This window comes from Toxotes jaculatrix, chromosome 7, assembly GCF_017976425.1.
Source record: "Toxotes jaculatrix isolate fToxJac2 chromosome 7, fToxJac2.pri, whole genome shotgun sequence".
Classification (NCBI taxonomy): Eukaryota; Metazoa; Chordata; class Actinopteri; family Toxotidae; genus Toxotes; species Toxotes jaculatrix.
This window is the reverse complement of record NC_054400.1, coordinates 20,199,724-20,221,153: the sequence shown is the minus strand read 5'-3', so window position 1 is coordinate 20,221,153 and position 21,430 is coordinate 20,199,724. Positions and strand designations below refer to the sequence as shown.

General features: G+C 42.5%; 2 protein-coding genes across 2 annotated transcripts; both read left to right on the top strand.

Annotated features, from left to right (window-relative positions):
* The first annotated feature begins 3,371 nt into the window (after positions 1–3,371).
* On the top strand, positions 3,372–7,821 carry vgll4l (vestigial like 4 like). The gene is made up of 5 exons (XM_041041342.1): positions 3,372–3,514; positions 5,241–5,364; positions 5,482–5,725; positions 6,357–6,438; positions 6,587–7,821. Exons 1-5 carry the CDS (start codon positions 3,448–3,450, stop codon positions 6,880–6,882), a joined length of 813 nt encoding a protein of 270 aa, XP_040897276.1. The 5' UTR covers positions 3,372–3,447; the 3' UTR covers positions 6,883–7,821.
* A 3,444-nt stretch (positions 7,822–11,265) lies between these two features.
* slc20a1a (solute carrier family 20 member 1a) lies at positions 11,266–17,689 on the top strand. The gene is made up of 11 exons (XM_041042986.1): positions 11,266–11,388; positions 12,436–13,054; positions 13,197–13,337; positions 13,435–13,520; positions 13,828–13,924; positions 15,300–15,419; positions 15,686–15,895; positions 16,062–16,533; positions 16,631–16,816; positions 16,906–16,990; positions 17,144–17,689. The coding sequence occupies exons 2-11, from the start codon at positions 12,706–12,708 to the stop codon at positions 17,297–17,299; spliced, it is 1,902 nt and encodes a 633-aa protein (XP_040898920.1). The 5' UTR covers positions 11,266–11,388; positions 12,436–12,705; the 3' UTR covers positions 17,300–17,689.
* The last annotated feature ends 3,741 nt before the right edge of the window (positions 17,690–21,430 follow it).

Here is a 21,430-nt window from a genome sequence, read left to right as displayed (position 1 = left end):
ACGGCAAAAGAAACCATCACACAGACGATAATTGCTGAAAAAATTATCCACCAAAGACAATGCATTTTCACATTTATTTCTAATAGATTTGGTTAATAAGCCCACCTACTAACGAAACCACTGTAGTAATATGTAGTAACAGTCAGACAAGGCACGATGAAGCCTTACCTGGGAGTGTATCCAAGCTGATCCGCCCCAAGGATGAGGTGATGACTGCTTATTATGATGTCTCAAAGGAAAGCCTGCATATAAGTGACTCTCATGTCCTCTGTGCAGACAGGAAGGCCGTGCATCGGGCTTGAACCTGTGGGATTAAAGCTACAGTCCTCCCCGCATCACCGCCTGTTCTCCCTGTCCTTCCCCTCAAGCCCCGGTTTTTCCGTGCGCCCTGCGTCACTCCCAGTCATCCTGAGGGAAAGGAGCCTGCAAGACTGGACCTGTGTCAAGGCAGCCGGTGTGTGGACCAGGACTTCCGGCTGTTGCTTTCAAAATAAGAATTAGGGTAAGGCTTAGGATACTACCAGATTTATTTATTTTTTAGTTCTAATAGGATTTAGAGCATAATGTGAATTTAAAGAAGAAAATTTATCTGAAGTTCTAGTTAACACATAAGTAACACAAAGAACACAACTGAATTTCAGGTTGGGAGATTTAATTCTCTTTTGCTGATTGAACATATATTTTGATTAACTTCATGTTATACTTAAAATTAAAATACCAACCATTTGCTGGATGCAGCTTCCAACATGCAGATTTGTGATATTTGTCTGTTTAATGCCATTTTAAATTGAATATTCAATGAACAACAGTGGGGTTGTTTTCACATTGAAAAAGAATCAACTGATTAACTGAAATAAAAATAACTGTTGGCTACAGCCCTAAATGAAATATTTTAAATAGTTTATTTATAATACCATTGTTTTGTGATGTGTACGTTTTTATTTATTCAATTAAAGGGCATAAACTTCCTGTCTCGTTAGGTCTGTGTTTGTCTGACTTGACGGAGTTCTGTGCTGGGATATGAGGGTGGTGCTGATGAGGGCAGGATGACAGGGGCGTCGCTCTCTGTCAGACATGAGCCTGCTGTTGGCTCCACAGGGTGCTTATGGGTGTTGATGTGATATTGCACCCTGCTGTGTTTAATAAAACAGCAGTGGCACACTCGCTGTCTGGCTTTCAGGCCGCAGACACAGAGTGTTACTTTTGATTTTTCAGCGGAGTCAATACAGATTGTGAGAGATGCGCCATCTGTCGGCGATACCCGGAGCCGGAGATCAACACGGACCCTCAGGGAGTCCCAGGCTCCTCTCTGGAAACGGCACTGTGTGATGGTAACTGAGCTGTGCTCATAATGGACACAGATACTCACTGCTGAGAGTTTCTGAATCATTAATGCCTGGTAGAGACTATTTTTAAGTGTGAGTTCTCCTTTTACTGATAAATATAGCCTATTGTGTGCTGACAAAATAAAGAAAACTGATGAGAATTAATTTTGGCACTTGTGAAGAATTTTTTAGCTTAAAATAAAATGTTGAATGACCTTTTCTGTACCAGTTAGTGTGATTCACATATGTTTTAACAAGACAGCTGGTGATCTCTAAACTCTAATGCAGCATATTTATTTATTTATTTATTTATCAGTATTTGTGAATTGATTTATTGATAGATTGATTGTTAAACCCCCGGACCTTTTACATTCAGACCAAAATCCTTGCAGTTGGTGTTTTTAAGGATTTGATGATTTATATCAACAACATAAAGATTGTTGTCATTATTTACTACATGATTATGAATACCAATATATGGCCTATGTTTTGTCTTGTTAATGCCTGCTTGCATCTGGTTTAGACAGGGGATAGTACTATTTCCTGTGTACTGAAACAAAATACACCACTAGTATGCTAATATTTTAAATGTACACCAATATTCAAAATAATATATTCAAATTTTGGCTTTTCAAACTACAAACTTGATTAATTCTTGCTGTGTAATGACAATTATCGGTCTTAACATGAACAGAAATGAAAAAATGTTGTCATCGTAGAAATATAGTTGATAAAATCACATACTCGGTTGTTTGAGGGGCAAACAATTAGTGGACAAGTAACACTACTAAACTAGAAAAACTCAGCTAGGGCACTCAGAGATTCCATACATTTCAAAACCAGATTCTTTGCATTTTGAAATGTTAACATTGCATGGAATCTGTCAGTGAGCAAACATGTTTTTCAATATCAGTGTACACTAAACACTGCTTTTACATCCCTGATTTTTTTTCACAAATGCATACACACAGCACAGTGTCTTGATGTAGAATTGGATGCCATGCCATTGCAGCGTAAGGCTTAGGGAGGCAGTGTTGAGCTTAAATTAAACCCAACATAACACTATTCATGCATCTATTCACAACGAGGCCTTTATATATGAAGCTATGTGTCATGTTTGAAGCGATCTTGTTCAGTAGCTGCTGTTTCCCTGTTAAGACGACAATCACCAGCAGTATTAAATGGACTAAAACTCACTAATGTATCAGTCAATATCAGGGGCAGCACAGGGCATCAGTTTTATTGATTCTCAATGTGCTAAATGTGCAAACATGTCTCAAAACATATTAATTACACTAATTAATAATATTTTCAGCCGTGCCAATGTCACAAAGTATCCGAATGGTCCAAAGACTGTCTACGTGTGGCCAAACTCCTCAGCGTGCTCAGGCGAGATTGTTCTCATGGCAGCAGCATTTTCAGGACTTAGGAGTCTTTGTCTGGCCATCAACAAAAGCCTTTGGATTACTGGCGAGGCAGGCTCACAGTGCAGCTGCGTGCGTGTATGGGCAGGTCAGTGGAATGACTGGAGCTCCGGTGGGCTAAGCGCTCGAAAAAATGCAGTTTGGTGAGATTGCAGATTAGGAGGGAGGGAGGGAGGGGAGTGGGACAGGTGCTGACTCCACGCAGGGAAACAAAAGACACACTTCACTTTCTTCACGGCTTAGGGGGAAAAAATATTTTAAAAGTTGTATGAAGAACTGATTTATGACCAAAGAAGTGTATTTGTTATAATGTCTTCCAAGAAAGAAAATGCTGAATGAAGCAAAAATTTATCTGATCACTGTGAATTCTCTGGAACTATAACATTTAGCAACTCCACTTTCAACTTTTGAGACAGGCCTAAGTGTGAGCACATACTGCCTGTAGGACAATAACAACACTCAGCGAATGAGGGACTCTGATTGGCTCTGACAACAGCCAATCCGAATGCAGGAAATGAGTCACAGGGAAGCCACTGCACCTATCTGCACTCACCTGATACTTTACCTGGCTGAGCTCAGACCCAGCATCTCATTACCTTTCCAATACAATCTATAACTGAGGTGCATTGTGTCCTGTAAGCTCCAGCAGTCAAGGTGTTCCTCTGTATTTGGCTCCACTCAGACAAAGACAAGGAGCCATGGCCGTGGCTAATTTCCACTACATTACTCGGATGAGCAGTGGCTTCAAGGTCTACATTTTAGAAGGTAAGCTCGATTGTCACTTTCTTTTTCTGCCTCATGTTGCTGGATGACTGTTAATACTTGTGTTACTTTGATCAGTGGAATTACGTCTCTGCTATGATTACCCTACAACATTTTAATGTTATACAAATACATGTTTAGATGTTATGTCATCTTACAAGGTTATATAATATCTGTGTTCATTACAGTGGCATTTACCTTTGTTCTGTGAGTGATTTTTATAAACAGTTTCAAATAGAAAGAATCAGATGGGGTGACAGTCAAACAGAAGATATAAGCTAACAAGAATGTTCAACTTTTAAAATATATTTTTTGAAATATGTCATACAGAAAAGATATAAGTAGATTTCATACAGGATTAGACCTTTAAGTCCTTAGAGTTAAGGACTCTCTCTTAATACTTGTTGGCTTTTCTCAAGACTGAATTAAGATTCTGTAAATGGTGTTGTCACTGACAGTGCTGTGTTTCTGTGGGATCTCCATAAAATCTGATTAAATGCAGCAAAGCATAAGGTCAGGCAGCATATCCCCTCTGCTAATAAGGAAGAAATACCTATGCCTGAGGCATTAGAAAATCAGCATAGGTGTGGTTATACCTGCACCCCCCCTCCTCCTCCTCCTCCACAGTGGCTCTCTGTGTGAAGGAGTAGCTCACAGGTGTTGAAGTGTTTGGCCATGAGGAAATGCAGATTGGATGTGAAGACATTGTGAACGACCTTTTCTTTTGGTTTGTTTCACAGTTAAAAAGCAGTTAATCTCCTATTGTTTCAGTTCAGTGAAGTGGTAGATGTAGATGGGTGGTTTTCTAGCACTGAATGACTGATTTGAATATAGCTGAAGGACTCATTTTCAGGTGTTAACTGAGCATACAGTCAAACAATGGGCCAGGTGTAATTCTGCTGCCACTACATTTTCAAACAGTACTTTGTGTTTTGACTGTATGCATGACTGTTTTGAACATGTGAATGTGTTGGTGTGAGACACAAGCGCAAACTGGTTTGGTTAAATATGATTCCTGTTGCTTTGATGAATAATGAGTGAAAGTGTAAGAGAGTGTAAGAGACAAACCTGCATTTATTTAAAAAAAAACAGCTATCTCTAAATCATTTAGTGATTTAAACTTGTGAGTAGTCCGGATACAACATGCACTCCTCTCATTCAGCACTGACATCACCAGCTTCTTTCTGATGTGCTTCAACTTGTTTAATTGGAAAAATCCAGTGCACGCGTGACTATGTGTGTTCACCTTGATGGATGGCCCTTTCACAAAGGGGTGCCGCCCAAATCAGGGTCCTCAGTAACCAAAACCTTTCAGATGTGTGACATCCCATGATAACAAAACATGTTGATTGTGCCCTTTTGACAGTGTGAACGGGCTGAATGCCAACATTATGCAGAAAAACAACATTTACCGTTAGCACTGAATCAGCTGTGTAGTTTTGCAACGCTCACTGATCAGGTAGATCGAGTTCTACAGCTTAACGGAGTTTACAATTAACGGTGACAAAAAAAAAACGTTTTCCCACGAATAGTAGTCATGCCGGTTGATGTCATGGATCAAAACAAGCAGTTACTCATCACTGAGTGTCACACACCATTATCAGTGTAGTAAAATAATCAGTGCACATATATGGTCTGTGTTTTTATTGGATTGATTCGTTCTAGCAAATAAGATTGTATTTTCTGAAAACATCTTATTCTAATTCTGCACTGTGATTTTGTTCACCAGGTCAGCCCCACCTCAGAAGCGAAGACAGATACAGACATATTACAAATGACCGGGTCCGAGCCCCAACAGTGTATCCGGTCAAACGCAAGCGCAGCCATGAGAGAGGTCTGACACTGGAGGAAAGGTTGGTGAAACTGGTTTATTCATGTTTCCAGTAATAATTCCTTGCTAAAAACATAATTAATTATATGGAAATTATTGTAAAAGAGATGTGACATTTTCTGATGAATGATTGCTTCAGGCGAGAGCGGGTGCTGAGCAGAAGCAGTGCCAAAGCAGCCCAGGGAACTGCACCAGCTGTGTTTAACAGCCCGCAGAGCCCCACATCCACCTGGAGTCCAACACCCAGCCCCACCAGCCCTCTGCCCACCCACGTGTACTATGCACCAGTCATGGATGAACCACTTGCCCTCATCAAGAAACCAAGAAAAGACCCTGAAAACACAGAGGAAAAGTCCAAAAGCAATGCCACCACTCAAATCCAGGTAAGCACCCCCCCCCCCCCCCCCCCCCCCACACACACACACACACACACAAAAAGTACTGCTCATGTCTTCAACATGTTCAGTGTGATTTTCTCAAAGATCAAGGACCTTTGGTGCGGCCATAACTCATGAAAAGTAGCAATACAGTATGACCCTTTGTAGTGTCGGTGTAGCTCCAGGCTACCCACCTCAGTGGTACATCTCCTGTCTGTAGTCAGTGAATCCAACTCCAAGTGGAGTGCCTACAGGCCTAAGCTTGTCCAAGCTATGCAATCCAGCCGGATTCAGGAAGAAAATGTGAGCAATGGAGGGAGGAATGCCATCAACAAGACCAAACAGACTGCTCTTTCTTTGACCTGTTTATGCCACCACACTGGGAGTGATCTGACCTTCATTGGCAAACCCAACCAGTTTAATTGGTTCTCTAATCATTTCGTTTTCTAACCAAACCACAGTACACTGTTTTTCTTGTAATGGGATTAAGTGCACAGTCAGGTTTAGGACAAATTAAAACAACAATACAGATTTTTGCGGCTGAAGAGGACGCACAAATCAGGGTGACGGTTTTGTCTGTTCTATTAGTCAAATTAATAACCCATCCCTTTTTTTTGCTTTGTTTTTTTTTTTTCAGATGCGTCCCTCTGTGATCACTTGTGTCTCCTCAGTAAGAAATCCCTCCTGCAGATCCGAGGCCCACAGAAGCCACTCATCAGGTCAGTCTCACACTCCTGTGAATGAGCTCACTCTCCAGACGGTCACTCCCTACTCGTCACATATGCATCATAATACGGATATCCGCTCACTTTTACTGACTCACTGAGGTGTGTGTTTGACACTTGTCCTTCATCTATTCTTTTCCAGTGGTTTCCAAATGCAACTACGATCACGTAGTTGAAGAGCATTTCCAGAGAAGCCTCGGGGTGAACTACCAGAAAGCTCGCTCCCAGCAGCTCTCCATCAGTGTGTCTGTCGATGACCACTTTGCCAAGGCCTTGGGAGACAAGTGGCTGCAGATTAAATCCAAGTCTTCCTCCTGTTCCTCCACACCTCCCAGCAGTCCAAGTGTTACCCACTCCCCCACCCACAGCCCAAATCAGTCCCACAAAGAGTCCACCAGCAGCTCATCGCCAACTTCCAGCCGCTGGTCTGTCAATTAAAGCAGAAACAGCCTCGGATACGGGAGGAAACTGGACTTTTAACATTTCACTGCGTGCAGCTCTTGTCGAGCAATGGAAATGCCTATGCTAGAGTTGAGAGGGGAAGCTAACAGATGCAGGAGGGCGGTCACTTTAGACATGTGTGTGTCCAAAGACACACTGACAGACAAATGTAGCATTAATCCCTGTTTTGTTACATTTTTAGCCTCTGCTTGTGGATAGCATCTGAATACCTGAGATACTGTAGATGGTGATGTGGGATGATTGAGAAATCAGCCAGATAATCCTTTACATTTCTTTGATTTTGTGTCATTCTTTTTATGCAGCTTGGATGCCACAATTTCATTGTTTTATATTTATATTCTGATACACCTGGATTCCTTATGGTCTAAATGACTAGTCTATCTGCTGTATAATATCATGCTTATAAGTTGTACACAAGACAAAGACTTATGGAAAAAATCTCAAAAACCGTTTAATAGTTTTGTGTGTTTGTCATTTGTAAAAGCAAGTTTGTGTGGTTTCATCTGACAAGTCTGTCAAAAAAAAAAAAAACATCGCTAACAAGTGAAAACTTTCATTACTTTTGTCAGAATTTATTCAGAAAAAGAAACTAAGGATGTCACAAAACAAATAAAACTCTTTTTAAACTCAAAGTTCGTGAACTCACGTACACCTTGCAAAAGGTGAGCAGGGTGGTGTACCAGACAATCTAATTTCAATAGTGAGTCAGTGTGCGTCTACAGCACGTCCGGTGCACACATGGCACTTTACAGAGTTGTTACCACACACTGAGTGGAAATTAAATAAATGTATGAGCAACACATTCTGGGACTTTTTCCTGTAAGTTTGAGGGAATGTGAGGGTGCATGTTCCAGCAGGCACCAGGCCTTGTGCTCTGACATTCCTGTCTCCTGAGAAAATGACTCTGTGAGATCCTACAGATCCTGTTTGGCAAGGGATAGGAGGGAGGGAAGCGGGGAAGGAAGGGTTGGGCTAATATACGCCTGAGCATGAGAACCAGCAGCGCTCTTCAGTTGCTTATTTGCAAGTCCTATCTTGTCTATCTTAAAATATGATATGCAACATTAAAAAAGAGATTCCAAAAGTTCTGTTGAAATTACAGAGTTGGTCAGTTTTACCGAAGTGGGAAATAACCTGAATGTTCTGACAAGTTGAACATCTTGGGAAGACAGTAATGAATCAGGGGTGGTAATAAGGAGAAATGTGAACTGAATGTGATTTTAGATTAAAACCATTAAACCATCAAACCATTAAAAACAAATAAACTACTGTCCTTGTGCAGTTTGAGTTGAGACATCTGCACAAAACCTCTTAAAATCCACTGTGCAGTAACACAAAGTTCACATCAGACATATCTTGCAGCAAATCCACACGTACAAGAGCCAATAGTGATCAAACTGCTGATTATTACTTTTCCTCATTAGGCGTTTAAACAGGTATTTCCACATGGAGTATATTCATTAGCCAGTGTAACCTGAACAGGGGCATTGATGCCACCTAGAGGCCCTCAGATAAAGCTGAAACATCTGACATTGTCAATGACAAATGGTCTCATGTTGCACGGTGAAAAGCACAAACAACCAAAAGCACAGTTCTCCGGGTAAACTTGCTGAATGAGAGATCTGGTTTGACCGAGAGACCCTCAGAAACAAGAGAGACAGAGAGAGAGAGAAAGGTGGAGAAAATACTTTGCTCAGCTTACCACTGGGAGGCGATGGTATAACAGGTCATTACTACTGCACATCATGCTTCATTCATAAGCTTTTAATCCACTTCCATTATTAATTGACTGTGCTTTTTAGTAAGAGTTTAAACATGGAGTGTGTTTGTCATTCAAAATATTAAGTTTATGTCTATGGCACTGCTAAAGAAAATAATGCACGGTATAATTCTCTGAAGAGTCTGCATCAGCGATTATTTTGCAGCAGATAAACTTAGAGGGTGTTTGAAGATATACTCTGTATTTGATACACCTGCCACAGGAATATGCAAGTTTACAGTTTAAGATAAATCAGATGTTTTCAGCTGTGTATTGTTGTTGTTCAGTGCAGCTAAGTTGTTGTTGTGGCACTTGAAACATACACAACATGGTCATGAGAATGTTAAGAGAAGAACTTCTCAAGCTGCTGCAAAACAAATGCACATTCTTGTCTGAGACAACAATGACGGATAATTACAATCCCGAATACCTCAAACACGACAGAAAACAACATTTAACTCAGTTTCACTGTGGCAGTAGTAATTATGTATCCGTCACAATACAGAAGATTGGCCAAGCCCTCTGGGAAAGTTCTTGCACTTTGTCTGGTCTGTTTTGTATATAATCAAAATTACGACTCTAATCTCATGAGAATATGATTTCATGGAATGACTGTGTATCTACCGCGGTGTTGTGTGTTGTGATTCATTTTCAAAGTTCATGTTCATCCTTGTTGTATTTAAATGACCTATGATAGGTATCTAGGATAATTGCTTAGATAGCAATTATTCACAGTCCCAAGCTAGCATCTTCATCTGACCTACAATAGCACGTGAATGTGATATGAAATTATTCTGAAATTTAAAACAGGTCATGCTACCAAAATTTCCCCTTTTTTTAACATATGTGGAAATGTAGTTTATGCAGATGCGTTTCATGTAACCTCAAGTGAAATATTTTAACAGACAAACCCTTGCAAACATTACTCACAACACATATCCTGATAAGAATCACCTGTGCTGTTTGTAACCTCCAAATTTTATTTTGAAGGATTTGGCAGACTTAAATCATACATCAAATGACCCATTGTACTATCCAGTATGGATTTGAGAAATGGTAATTATGTCTATTGACTGTCTTAGGTGGAACAATGTGGTTTCTCTTCTGTTTGGTCCTGTCCTTCACTAGTTAAATTCTGGTCTTTGGACTCTCTCTCTCTCTCCCTCTGTTCTATATAACACATTCATTTCTCCAAATCCCCTGATGGCTGTTTTCAGAATATCACAACTGCATATCAATGTGTCTGATCAACAATAAAAACTATAGCACTTAATACTCAGGAATTGTAACAAACCTCTTCTTTTATAAAGTAGATATAATAAGTGATATCTCTACCTGTAAGGATTAATCTACAGATATCATAATACATATCATTTATAGCATAAAGCAACTGATACCAGTGTGTGTGGACACGTTGACTGCTTCCATCACCTTGAAATGTCTTTTCAGTTGTGAGTCACTTCCATTTCACCCTGTCACATGCTTTGGGAAGGTCAAAATATTCCACACGGGTGGCACTTGTGCACACGGGCTGACTTGTCACAGATGCCGCAGATCCAAGCTCCATCATCCAGCAGGCTCTGAATAAATCAGTAATGAAGAGGAACTTATCAGCAGATTTGGAGGCACTGTAGCATTTCAGACAAGAAGCAATTCTGCTGAGGTTGAAGGCAGCCTGACACTCTCATGGAGTTTCTCAGTAAAGTGACTATTCACGGCAAATAACAGGTTGATTAGTAACAGTCTGTAACTGTTGCATGACGTTCTGCTTAGCTACACTTGCTTAGTGAGCTATACAAACTATAGGTGATGCTCCATGGACTAAACTTTGGTTCAGTGTGAGCATATAGTGGCAGAACTCATTTTCTGTGGTGGAACATCTTTAACACTAACATCCTTAAATCCAGAAGAACAAGAGAAAAAGACCCTTGAAATATATATATATATATATATATATATATATATATATATATATATATACCCCCCATGATACTGTACAATAATCACCTCAATACAAAGTGGAAACACGTCCCATTCGTTTAGCGTTAGAGTGCAGAATATGTTACGTTTGGCCAGTAGGTGGCGCCAGAGTTGAGACCATGTTGTGACTTAAATAAAAAGATCATTCTCTGGTCTTTTTAACACAGAGAGAGAGAGATTCAGTTCATCATGGATAGTTTTGGGTCATCACTGTCTTTCTTATTTGTACTTGTTCAAACTATACATAGTGTCCAGGAATATTACAATGATTATATGAAAATAAAGAATCCCCCGATTACCATAAACACACCGTTACCTGAAATATTTTTCTTTAAGACAGAGGATATATTTAGGCAAAACAATAGACTTTTAAGTTTCTCCGAGGTGGTGGTGGTGGTGGTGGTTAGGGGAAAAACATCATTTGGGGGATTTGGGGTTCATATGCCGTAAAGAAACATAATCAAAGACAACTATAATTATTTTATTTTTTTCCCCCCTGTCAACAAACCAGCTAAACATTAGCTTTGGGCCGCAGTGGTCTCATGACCATGACTGGAAAGGCGTGTACCCAACCAGCTCAATATATAAACCAACCTCCAACAGGAGCCTCCAAACATTACAGGCTGCTGGACTTCCCCCCTCCACCCTCCTCCTGACTGCCGCTCACGATATCCTCTCGCTTTGCATACAGCTCTCTGCTGCTCTAACCTGACAGCAAGAACACTTTCACTTTGGTCTCACATGTGAGTATTTTTCTCTGTTTAGTTTATTTTGTTTCTTTTCTTTTCTTTTTTGGCTGTGTTGTCACTCCATTTGAATTATGCAAGAGCAGCTAAAGAGATTAACATACCGCTATTTTCTATACTGACGGTGAGTTGGTTCAAAATGACGGAACTGCTGACGGCCCTCAATAGGCCAATTATTCGCAGCTCTAAAGTCCCTTTTTTTATTTAAGTGGATTTATTTGTGATTTTCGCTGGAATTTTGGGGGCTACCGTTATTATGTAACGCTCTCCGCGCACCTGTTGAAATGTTGTAGTGAAAGTGTAACCCGGACACACAAGAGAAGTCGTAAAGAAACGGGACTACAGTGGTAGATTTCATCGCATAGATGGATTTCATTCCATTTAGGCATTAGCTATTAATGGTTTAAAAGCTTAGGAAATCCTATTAAAACACCCCGGGAGATTAAACATACTTAAAAGTGCAGGGAAGTTACTTTAAAGTCACTGTTGTACTACAGCCTATGTCCAGTGTGAGTCTCTATGGTTATTATGGGCATTATAATATATGAGAGGACAATTACACAACCAACCCTCAATTTATGACTGTATTTTTTATTTGAGGGACACTGTTGCTCGTAAAACATGTACATTCCATAATTTATGGAGGTATTTTAGAGTCTTCTTCCTGTTTTTGTTGTGTAAATAATTTCATGAATAGCCCAAAGAACGGGTACTAACCTCTAAGCTGCATTAGTGAGTTCAGACACTGACTCCATCTCAAGTTATGATTAACTCAGCTCTCCACAGCCTCCTGTTCAGACAGAAAACTCTACAGTAATGTTATGCTCCAGCAGTTTTATGCCAAACTTGAATGTAGCTGACACCAGTAATGACTTACAACTGGTATAAAACATTCATCATAACCACTTCCTTCTGCCATAGCTTGCTAAATCATGCCTGCAGAACAAAATGACACTTGCTGTTTGGATTTGTCAGATAGTTTGGTGCTTGTTAATATATGCAGCTCAACTTAGCGCTAACTCGTGTACTTATGTGTTTTTGCAGTGTGTATCATCAGAGGCTCGCTGTGACAATGGATCCCTCCCCCGTCTCTGTGACCTGTCATTTTATGATGAAGTCTGCAGACAAGCCCTGCATACCCAGCTAGCAATAAATTTCAATTTCTTCCCATTAGTGTTGGACTAAGGGGTTCTTGATTCCTTTTTGTGGCCAAAATTTATTTATAAATACATATTACCTCATAAGTCACTGTCAAACCACAGTAACTTGGTTTGGTTTAACTCTGATCGTTTTAAATAAAATAAATTAGTAGTGATGGATACAACTACACTGGCAACCCTGGCTGCTGCCACTACTGTGGCTCTGGCCTCGCAGTCTGACATGTCAGGCTACATGTGGCTGTTGATACTAGGTTTCATCATTGCCTTCATCCTGGCTTTCTCTGTGGGGGCAAATGATGTAGCCAACTCCTTTGGTACGGCAGTGGGCTCCGGGGTGGTCACCCTGCGGCAGGCCTGCATCCTGGCCACTATCTTTGAGACAGTGGGCTCAGTGCTGCTGGGGGCCAAAGTCAGCGAGACCATCCGACAGGGTATAATTGACGTCCGGATGTACAACGGCTCCGAACACGTCTTGATGGCAGGATCGATAAGTGCAATGTGCGGTAAGCACTCACATACGTATGTTACATTGAAATTCCTTTTGAATTTGCTTGAACGGTGCATCAGAAATAAAGTAATTAACATTTCTGACTAGTGTATTTTCAGATTCTGAGCTCAGGCCTCACTCATGTTTTTGTACTACAGGCTCTGCTGTGTGGCAGCTGGCTGCATCATTCCTGAAGCTCCCCATTTCTGGAACCCACTGTATTGTTGGAGCTACAATTGGTTTCTCCATGGTAGCCAGAGGTCACCAAGGGGTCAAATGGATGGAATTACTGCGTATTGGTGAATATCCTTTTTTTTCCTGCACATCTGAAAACAAGTTTCTGTTAAATCTTCAATACAAGCAAATTAATCAGTAAATGTCTTTTGCTATCCAAAGTGTCGTCCTGGTTCCTGTCACCTGTGCTCTCCGGCATCATGTCAGGAATTCTCTTCTACTTTATTCGCAAATTCATTCTGAACAAGGTAAGATATTTCTTTCCAGTGTACATGTTAAATAAATGTTGTTTGAAGTCTCCACTGGTTAATGAAATGTTCAGATCCTGTACCAAAGTATAATAATACTCCATTACAAGTAAAAGGTCCTGCACTTGAAATGATACTTAAGTAAAAGTACAGAGATACAGTTAGAAAAAATTTCCCAAAACATGGAATGTTTTCTTTAGGTATAGTTTTTGGGTAAATGTGCTTAGTTAGCTTCCACCAGTGAAACAGAGTTTTGCACATGACCCAGACACGTCTCACTGAGCACTTACAAAACTGCTTTCCTCAGGCTGACCCTGTACCCAACGGCCTCAGAGCTCTTCCTGTCTTCTACGCCATCACTATGGGCATCAACCTCTTCTCCATCATGTTTACAGGAGCACCATGTGAGTATCAGGCCCACACACCACACTCTGTGCTTCTTCTGACTTACTGCACTGCACTAACACAGCAGATGCTGATATCCCTGGAGCAAGATAAGGTCTGAATAAATGTGTCACTGGAGACACAGAGGAGACTTGATGACAGTCTTCATAAGGCAAAAGTAGGTGGCAAAAAATGAAGACCATGTCATAAATATTTAGGCATGTCAGATCATTCTCAGACATTTTGGGCATTATTTCATTAACCAAAAGAAATTTCTTCTCTGGCATTTCTGTCTGGTGATTTATACAAAAACCTAAAGGGCCAGACACTAATTAAAAACATGATTAAAGCAAGAAAACACAGCAGGAATAAAATAAAAACTAGCTAAATAAGAATCTGAATAGGACACGACTATTAAATGGAAAATTTCCATTCCTTTTTCTTTCATTTGCAGGATTGAACTTATCAAGAAGTCAACTGGCCTGGGCCCTTCACTGAAGGCTGCAGGCCGGTGTGTGTGGGTCAAGGAATATAACACACCATAACTCCTGCTATGCAAAATTACAGCGTAATCCAGAGTGCACTTCTCACACTGATACTGCACACATTCCAGCCTCATTTTATTTCCTGACACAGAGATACACAAAACCTTTTGTTTTTCATTTTGCTCATTTAAAACGTTATGTTTTCTGCCTACACACTTCAGCTGTGTATGGACTGATTAATGTCCGTGGACATATGGCTCAATTGTTGATGAAAGCCACTGCTTTTACTCTCTGGCTTTTTATTTGTTGTTAACCTGCTGTTGTCAACAAGAGTAATCAGGTAAGTTGTATCTGTAAGGGGAAAATGTAGTGTTGTCATACTGACCTGCATTAAACCTTTTATTTATAGCGGTTACAGCAATGTCTCTTTAGCCGTTCTGTGACGCAATAAAAGAAAAGTGAGATACTAGAAGTGTCCTTAACAGAGTGTACTGTAAGTATTTTATCACTGTACTGCAAGACTGGTCTCTCTCTTGCTATCTGATTGGAGGAGTGTGTACTCTCGCTGATACTGTTGCTTGTAAGAACATATTGAGACACTGGAACGGGCTGTTGAGACGTTTTATAAAATTTTGAACAAATCACCTGACCACAAGCCAGAGACAGGAAGAGGCATAGTTACCTCGGAAAACTCCTTTTCCTTTTCTTGGAATTATAAAATGATATGTAGTTGTTACTATATGCTAGACTAAAGTGTATAGGAATGTATAAGTATTAAAAAATATATTCTTACTGGGTTCAAAGGACCTGACAGAAGGAGTTATGAAAAAATGATAAAGAACCAGTTAAGTTTCTGTCTCTCCTTATCTAAGACACAGTTCTGTCTCATGTCCCTGTCTTGTGTTTACAGTGCTGGGTTTTGACAGAATACCATGGTGGGGCACACTGTGCATTTCAGTGGGCTGTGCCTTCATCACAGCTTTGGCCGTTTGGTTTGTTGTCTGTCCACGCCTCAAGAAGAAAATCAAACGTGAGTAGATGTTATATTTTTGGACGAATGCATGAATGAATAGAAACTTACTTAAACCTATTTGCTCAGTAGTGAAAAGTTATTTTGGATGAAAATTTCTCGAGTGGCTAAAAACAGTCATGAAAAAGTGGAGCTTTTCAATTACTTTTTATGGTGGATGGTATGTTTTGGAGTTTAACTTTTTAGTCTTGCACAAACAAGCTTGTACAAGCCTTGCCTACCATGTGACATGCTCGATCTCAGCTGAACACTGTAATGCACTTCAGGAGAAACAGCTGCTGCTCCATGTGAAACCCCACTGATGGAGAACAACTCCAGCAAACCTGCGCAAGCAGAGCAGCCCTCAAAACCAAGTGACCCTCAACCCCATACCCCGCCAGCAGACAGTCAGAAGGTGGCTTTCAAACTTGGAGGTTCAGAGGAGGCGGATTTGGACAACAATGATATGGAAACCAAAGACTTGGACATCAGCAATGGTGAGAAATTAATGCCTAGAAATGATAAATCTAATTTGTTCTTTTGTATCTGCTTTTGTAAATCTCAAAATATTTGACCTCAGAGGTTACATTCATGGAGATATAATTGCAAGCAATTCTAACTAGGTTCATCAATTGAATCACATTAACCACTTTGTTTTCCTAGGTCTGAATGGCACTGTTGGCCCCATGCTGATCACTGATCCTCACAGCGGAAGGTCCCACACGATCCATAAGGACTCCGGCCTTTACAAAGATCTGCTGCATAAGCTCCACATGGCCAAAGTCGGTGACTGCATCGGTGACAGTGACACAGAGGAGCGGCCCATCAGGAGGAACAACAGCTACACCTCTTACACTATGGCCATTTATGGCATCCAAGGAGATCCTAAATACAAGGACCTGGATGGTGGGATTCAGAGAAGGTCGAGGGTGGACAGCTACAGCAGCTACAGCTCAGCGGTGACCAGTGGGAGTACAGTCCAGGATGGGAGTGTGACTCAGGAAGCTGGCAGGGACCTCGCTGTGGAAGAGGACGAGCTGGAGGTCGACCAACCAGCTGTCTCCTTGCTTTTCCAGTTCTTGCAGATACTTACGGCGTGCTTTGGCTCCTTTGCTCACGGAGGGAACGATGTCAGGTAGGCAAGGTGTTTTTTTTTTTTGTTTTTTTATTCTGATGAATTTATGTATATGTTGTTCTTTCAGAGGATTTACATAAGCCGTTTTTATCACTAGCAATGCAATTGGCCCGCTGGTGGCTCTCTGGCTGCTGTATGAGAGCGGCTCTGTGGTGTCCAACGCACCCACACCCATCTGGTTGCTTCTGTACGGCGGAGTGGGTATCTGCACCGGTCTCTGGGTATGGGGCCGGAGGGTGATCCAGACTATGGGGAAAGACCTTACTCCCATTACACCCTCCAGGTATGCCACATATTTATATCCCACAACAGCAAAACAAATCTGATACACACAATGGTCAAAGCACACTAACATGTTTCCTTCCAATTTAGCGGTTTCAGCATCGAACTAGCTTCAGCAATCACAGTTGTTGTGGCATCCAATATTGGTCTTCCTGTCAGCACAACTCACTGCAAGGTAAACAAACTCAAAAGTACTGCAACTTTGACCCAACAGATGCATGTGATAATCAAACGAGGGTTCAGCTTTGAGCATATGCTATGAAAGTACTATATGTTCTCGAACTCATGGGCACTGAGATCACGTCTGCTTATTAACTTGGGAACATAGGTGGGCTCTGTGGTGGCCGTGGGATGGCTGCGCTCCAGGAAATCAGTCGACTGGCGTCTGTTCAGGAACATCTTCATCGCCTGGTTTGTCACAGTTCCCATCTCTGGGCTGATCAGCGCTGCCATCATGGCTCTCTTCACATATGTGATTCTGTGAGCAGCGCACTGTCCAGCTCCACTGTTCACACTTCAACTGACCACAGACCACAGCAGGGTGCTCCGTTTGTTCTCCGTTAATGATGTTCATTTTATCATTCAACATCATTTCAAGGTCAAGTCGGTGATGTAATCTCACAGGAATTTGTCCACTACAACGATGATGGATCTAATAACACTGTTCAGATATCCACAAATCCATCATACTGTATATCCCTTTGTATATTTGTATAAAACCTACATGTATTAAAAATCAAATAATTCACTTTTGACTGAAAAACAACAACAGTTACATTCAGTGTTTGTGTATTTGAATATAATAAAACAATGAGTTGCTTGATTTGAGAAGATGTCAATAATGTATTTTACTCACTATTAAACATTTTCCACTGAATCATATTTAGTGTGTGTGAATGATGTGGGAGGGATGGGTTCGTAAAAACATAACAAAAAAAATAATTTATTAAAAAAAATAATAATTAAACAACAAAAACACAAGTTTCAGAGGGAAAACATATATTTAATGTTGCTCTCAATTATTTCAGTTACACCTGTACTTTACTACTGCGATCACGTGATGCGACGTTGGCGTCATTACGCTACGTCCCTGTTCTGCCGCGACGAGGACGTGTATAATCCGAGGACGGGTACCGGTGTACTTCGTTATTTAATTGTCAGTTTATAACGAACATAAATCCTGATAGTACCTGCAGTTCCAGCCGCCGATGTTTCAAGTTTCAAGTCGCTGATGAAACGTGAGTGTTGCTGTGTCGTGTCGCAAGTTTGTTTGCTTATTACCGAGTCGCTATGCTAGTTAGCACTGTTTTTCCGCCGCACGTTGCGGTGTCTTAAGGTTGCATGAAGTTCACTCGTGAATTTACATGTCGGTTCACTTCTATGTGAATAGTAAAGTTATGTGTCGTTATACTGAAAGAGGGAAACTAGAGGAGGTTGTTTGTTTGATGCAGACCTTTATTTGAGCCCATGTTAAGTTGTTCATATTTTTTATGTGCTCCTTTATCTAGTTGCATTTAATAAGGCGGTATAGTGTGTGTGTGTGTGTGTTGATGAATGAGCTGAATGCTGTTTTATTGCTTATTTTAGACTGCTGTGATGTTGTGAACATCAGAGAGCAATAAATACAGCTGGAGCATCGTTTCAAATCCTGTCCTTCTTTACCTGTGTCCTGACCGACACCCCATCTTGTCTGCTGTTGAACATTTGAGTAATTAGCGTACCAGCTTCCTACCTAACATTTTGGTTCTTTGAGCTGGAAAACAGCCTTCAAGATGGACCCAGAAGAACATCTACATCCCGTGGTGAGGCCTAAGAGACAAATACATCCTCCTCCTAGGTTGCAAGACTATGAGGTGGACTATGTAGGATATCAGCCAAGAGGTCCATCACAGTGGAGATCACCACCAAGTTCCCTCCACTCCAGGAGCTTCCCTGGTGATACTGCTCAGCCTGAGACACCTCAGCTAGCCCCAGGTCGCTTCCAGAGCACCTCATTTCCCCCTCCCTCCACACATTTGTCCCAGACAGTCCCTTACCAAGATGCCAGCCGTTCCACGGAGATCAGAGCTATACAGGAGGAGAATGCTAGGCTGCACCAGTCCCAACAGTGGATCCAGTCAGGTCTAAAGGAGCTGAATGAAGCCCGCAGGGCGATGAAAGAGCTGATACAGGTTGCTCGCTCCCTGAAAACAGAAATAGGCCCTTCCAGCGCTGGTTCGTCAAGCCTAATTAAAGCCCCTCCTATGACCCCAGCCCCTATTACCAGCCAACTTAAAGCCGAACTAGATGAAGACTGGCCCGATCCCCCACCTTGGCCTGAACCTGAGGGAGACCTCCTAGACATTGAAGAAGCCAGCTATCAGCACTATTCCACCCCTAGAGAGCCAGTCTATGACCCAGTGTGGCCCCCTCCCTCTCCACCACACATGGCCTCAGCTGCACCCTGCGGAAGCCGAAGGTACTTACCATCTGCAGCAACTCAATGCTGCCCACCCGCCTTCAGAGCATCATCTCCCAGCCCAGCCCCTTACTATAGTGCACTACCCCCAGTAGCCGAGCATCTATACAGAGGCCCCCAGCCCACAATCCCTAAGTTTACCAATCCAGACCCAAGTGAGTTTGCCCGGCTTTGCATTGCATTAGAGAACCTTCTCCCAGCTAACACCACTGAACTATTTAGATATCAGATCCTTGTCTATCATCTTAAGTTGGAAGAGGCTAAGGTGATAGCCGACGCCTACCTGAACTCCCCCACCCCATACACTGACACCATGGCAGCCTTCCATTATAAATTTGGCCAACCCCACCAACAGAGGATTGCTTGTGTGCTTGACGCCCCTGAGGTAAGGCGTGGGGATACAGCAGCCTTCCAGAAGTTTACCCTCTTGTACAATCCCTCGTGGGCCTACTGCAGACTTTAGGTCCTGAGGGGGAAGTCGAACTGAACTGTGGCTCCCATGTAGCACGTCTGCTGACTAAACTTCCTGCTGAACAGCGTGCTGACTTTTGGCGACACCAGTTTAAATGGCCCGGAGCCTGCCACACCCTCCTGGACTTGTCTGAGTGGCTCCTTTATGAGGCATGGTGTCAAGGGTTTGACGGCCAAGCCACCCCAAGGGCAAGTAGAGACAGACCAAATCCAAGGAATAACAGCCGTGCCGCCAGGCAAAGCGTCACAGTCCTGCACGGCGCTGGTGAGTCAGTTCCACCCTCCAAAACTAATCCCAGTCAGGGAAAGACTAAGAGCATGGTGTATTGTGCTTAAACGCTGCTGGCGCTTGCTGCACAGTGTACTCTAAAGAAACCATGCAGTCGCTGTAATGGGAAACACCCCCTGGCCCTCCATGAGATTAACGCCAGAACAGAGAGAGCTAGCCAAGACGTAGTCAAACAAGAGAGCTGCTTAACCAACTCTGCCTCTAACTCCCTCTACCTCGACAGGCCAGGCGCTGGTAACAGAGTTCTGTTAAAGGTTGTCCCCATCCTTATCCACTACGGAGGCCGATCCCTAAGTGCCTTTGCCATCCTGGATGACGGATCCGAGAGGTCCATGTTGTTACCCACTGCAGCCAGAGCTCTCGGCATAAAGGGCAGCCCCGAGGATCTCCCCTTACGAACTGTCAGGCAAGACATTCAGGTTCTCCAAGGGTATTCTGTGTCTTTCCACGTCTCCCCAGCGTCCAATCCTTCCACTACTTATAAGATTGAGGGTGCCTTCACAGCTAACCGTCTCAGCCTTGCTCAGCATACTTATCCTGTTGAGAGGTTACAGAGGAAGTTCAAGCACCTACGTGGCCTCCCATACCTGCCCTCCAAAACGCAGAGCCATCCCTCCTTATCGGCTCCGACCAAGATCGCCTCGTTACGCCAGTTGAGCCTGTCAGGCTCGGTCCTCCTGGCAGCCCAGCAGCAGTCCACACAAGACTGGGGTGGACTCTCCAGGGCCCGGTCCAGTCCATGGGGCGGCCCACTAACTCCATGCAGTGCCTGTTCACTTTGACTCCACCCAAGTTAGAGGAGCTGTACCAACATGTTGAGAGGCTCTGGCAGATGGACTCTGTACCCTGCAGACCTGAAAGGGAAGTCATACGCTCCAAACAGGACCAACAAGCTGTAGCTATGCTCAAAACCAAAACTGTCCGCACTGTAGTAAAGGGCACTCACAGATACGCCACCCCATTGCTTCACCACCCAGATATGCCCCTGTTGGTTGCTCCCAAAGACTCTGTAATACCATTGCTGCGCAGCACAGAGAGACGCCTCCTCAAGAACCCTGAACAAGCTGAGACCTATAAGAAAGAGATACAGAAACTTATCGAAAGCAGTTCGGTTCGAGCTCATGCAGACCTGGACCAGCTGGGAAGCTGAGCTCCAGTCTCTCTCCTGTCCCTTCCCCGTCCTTATGTTCCTGCAGGCACTACTCTAGAGGGCGCCACCCGCCAACTCCACATCTTCGCAGATGCCTCAGAACAGGCTTATGGGGCTGTAGCATATTTGAGAACCGAAGAAGCCAATGGGGAGGTACATTTGTCATTTGTCTTCGCACGTTCACGAGTGGCTCCCAAGCATGTCCAGTCCATTCCCCACCTTGAGCTCTGTGCAGCCCTAGTGGCAG

Excerpts from the sequence above, each read along its gene's own strand:
- slc20a1a (XM_041042986.1), top strand. The coding sequence starts at position 12,706 with ATGGATACAACTACACTGGCAACCCTGGCTGCTGCCACTACTGTGGCT. Across the intron at positions 13,521-13,827 it reads GCAAATTCATTCTGAACAAG|GCTGACCCTGTACCCAACGG; the intron begins GTAAGATATTTC and ends TGCTTTCCTCAG. Across the intron at positions 15,420-15,685 it reads CCTCAAGAAGAAAATCAAAC|GAGAAACAGCTGCTGCTCCA; the intron begins GTGAGTAGATGT and ends AATGCACTTCAG.
- vgll4l (XM_041041342.1), top strand. The coding sequence starts at position 3,448 with ATGGCCGTGGCTAATTTCCACTACATTACTCGGATGAGCAGTGGCTTC. Across the intron at positions 5,726-6,356 it reads ATGCCACCACTCAAATCCAG|ATGCGTCCCTCTGTGATCAC; the intron begins GTAAGCACCCCC and ends TTTTTTTTTCAG. Across the intron at positions 6,439-6,586 it reads CCACAGAAGCCACTCATCAG|TGGTTTCCAAATGCAACTAC; the intron begins GTCAGTCTCACA and ends ATTCTTTTCCAG.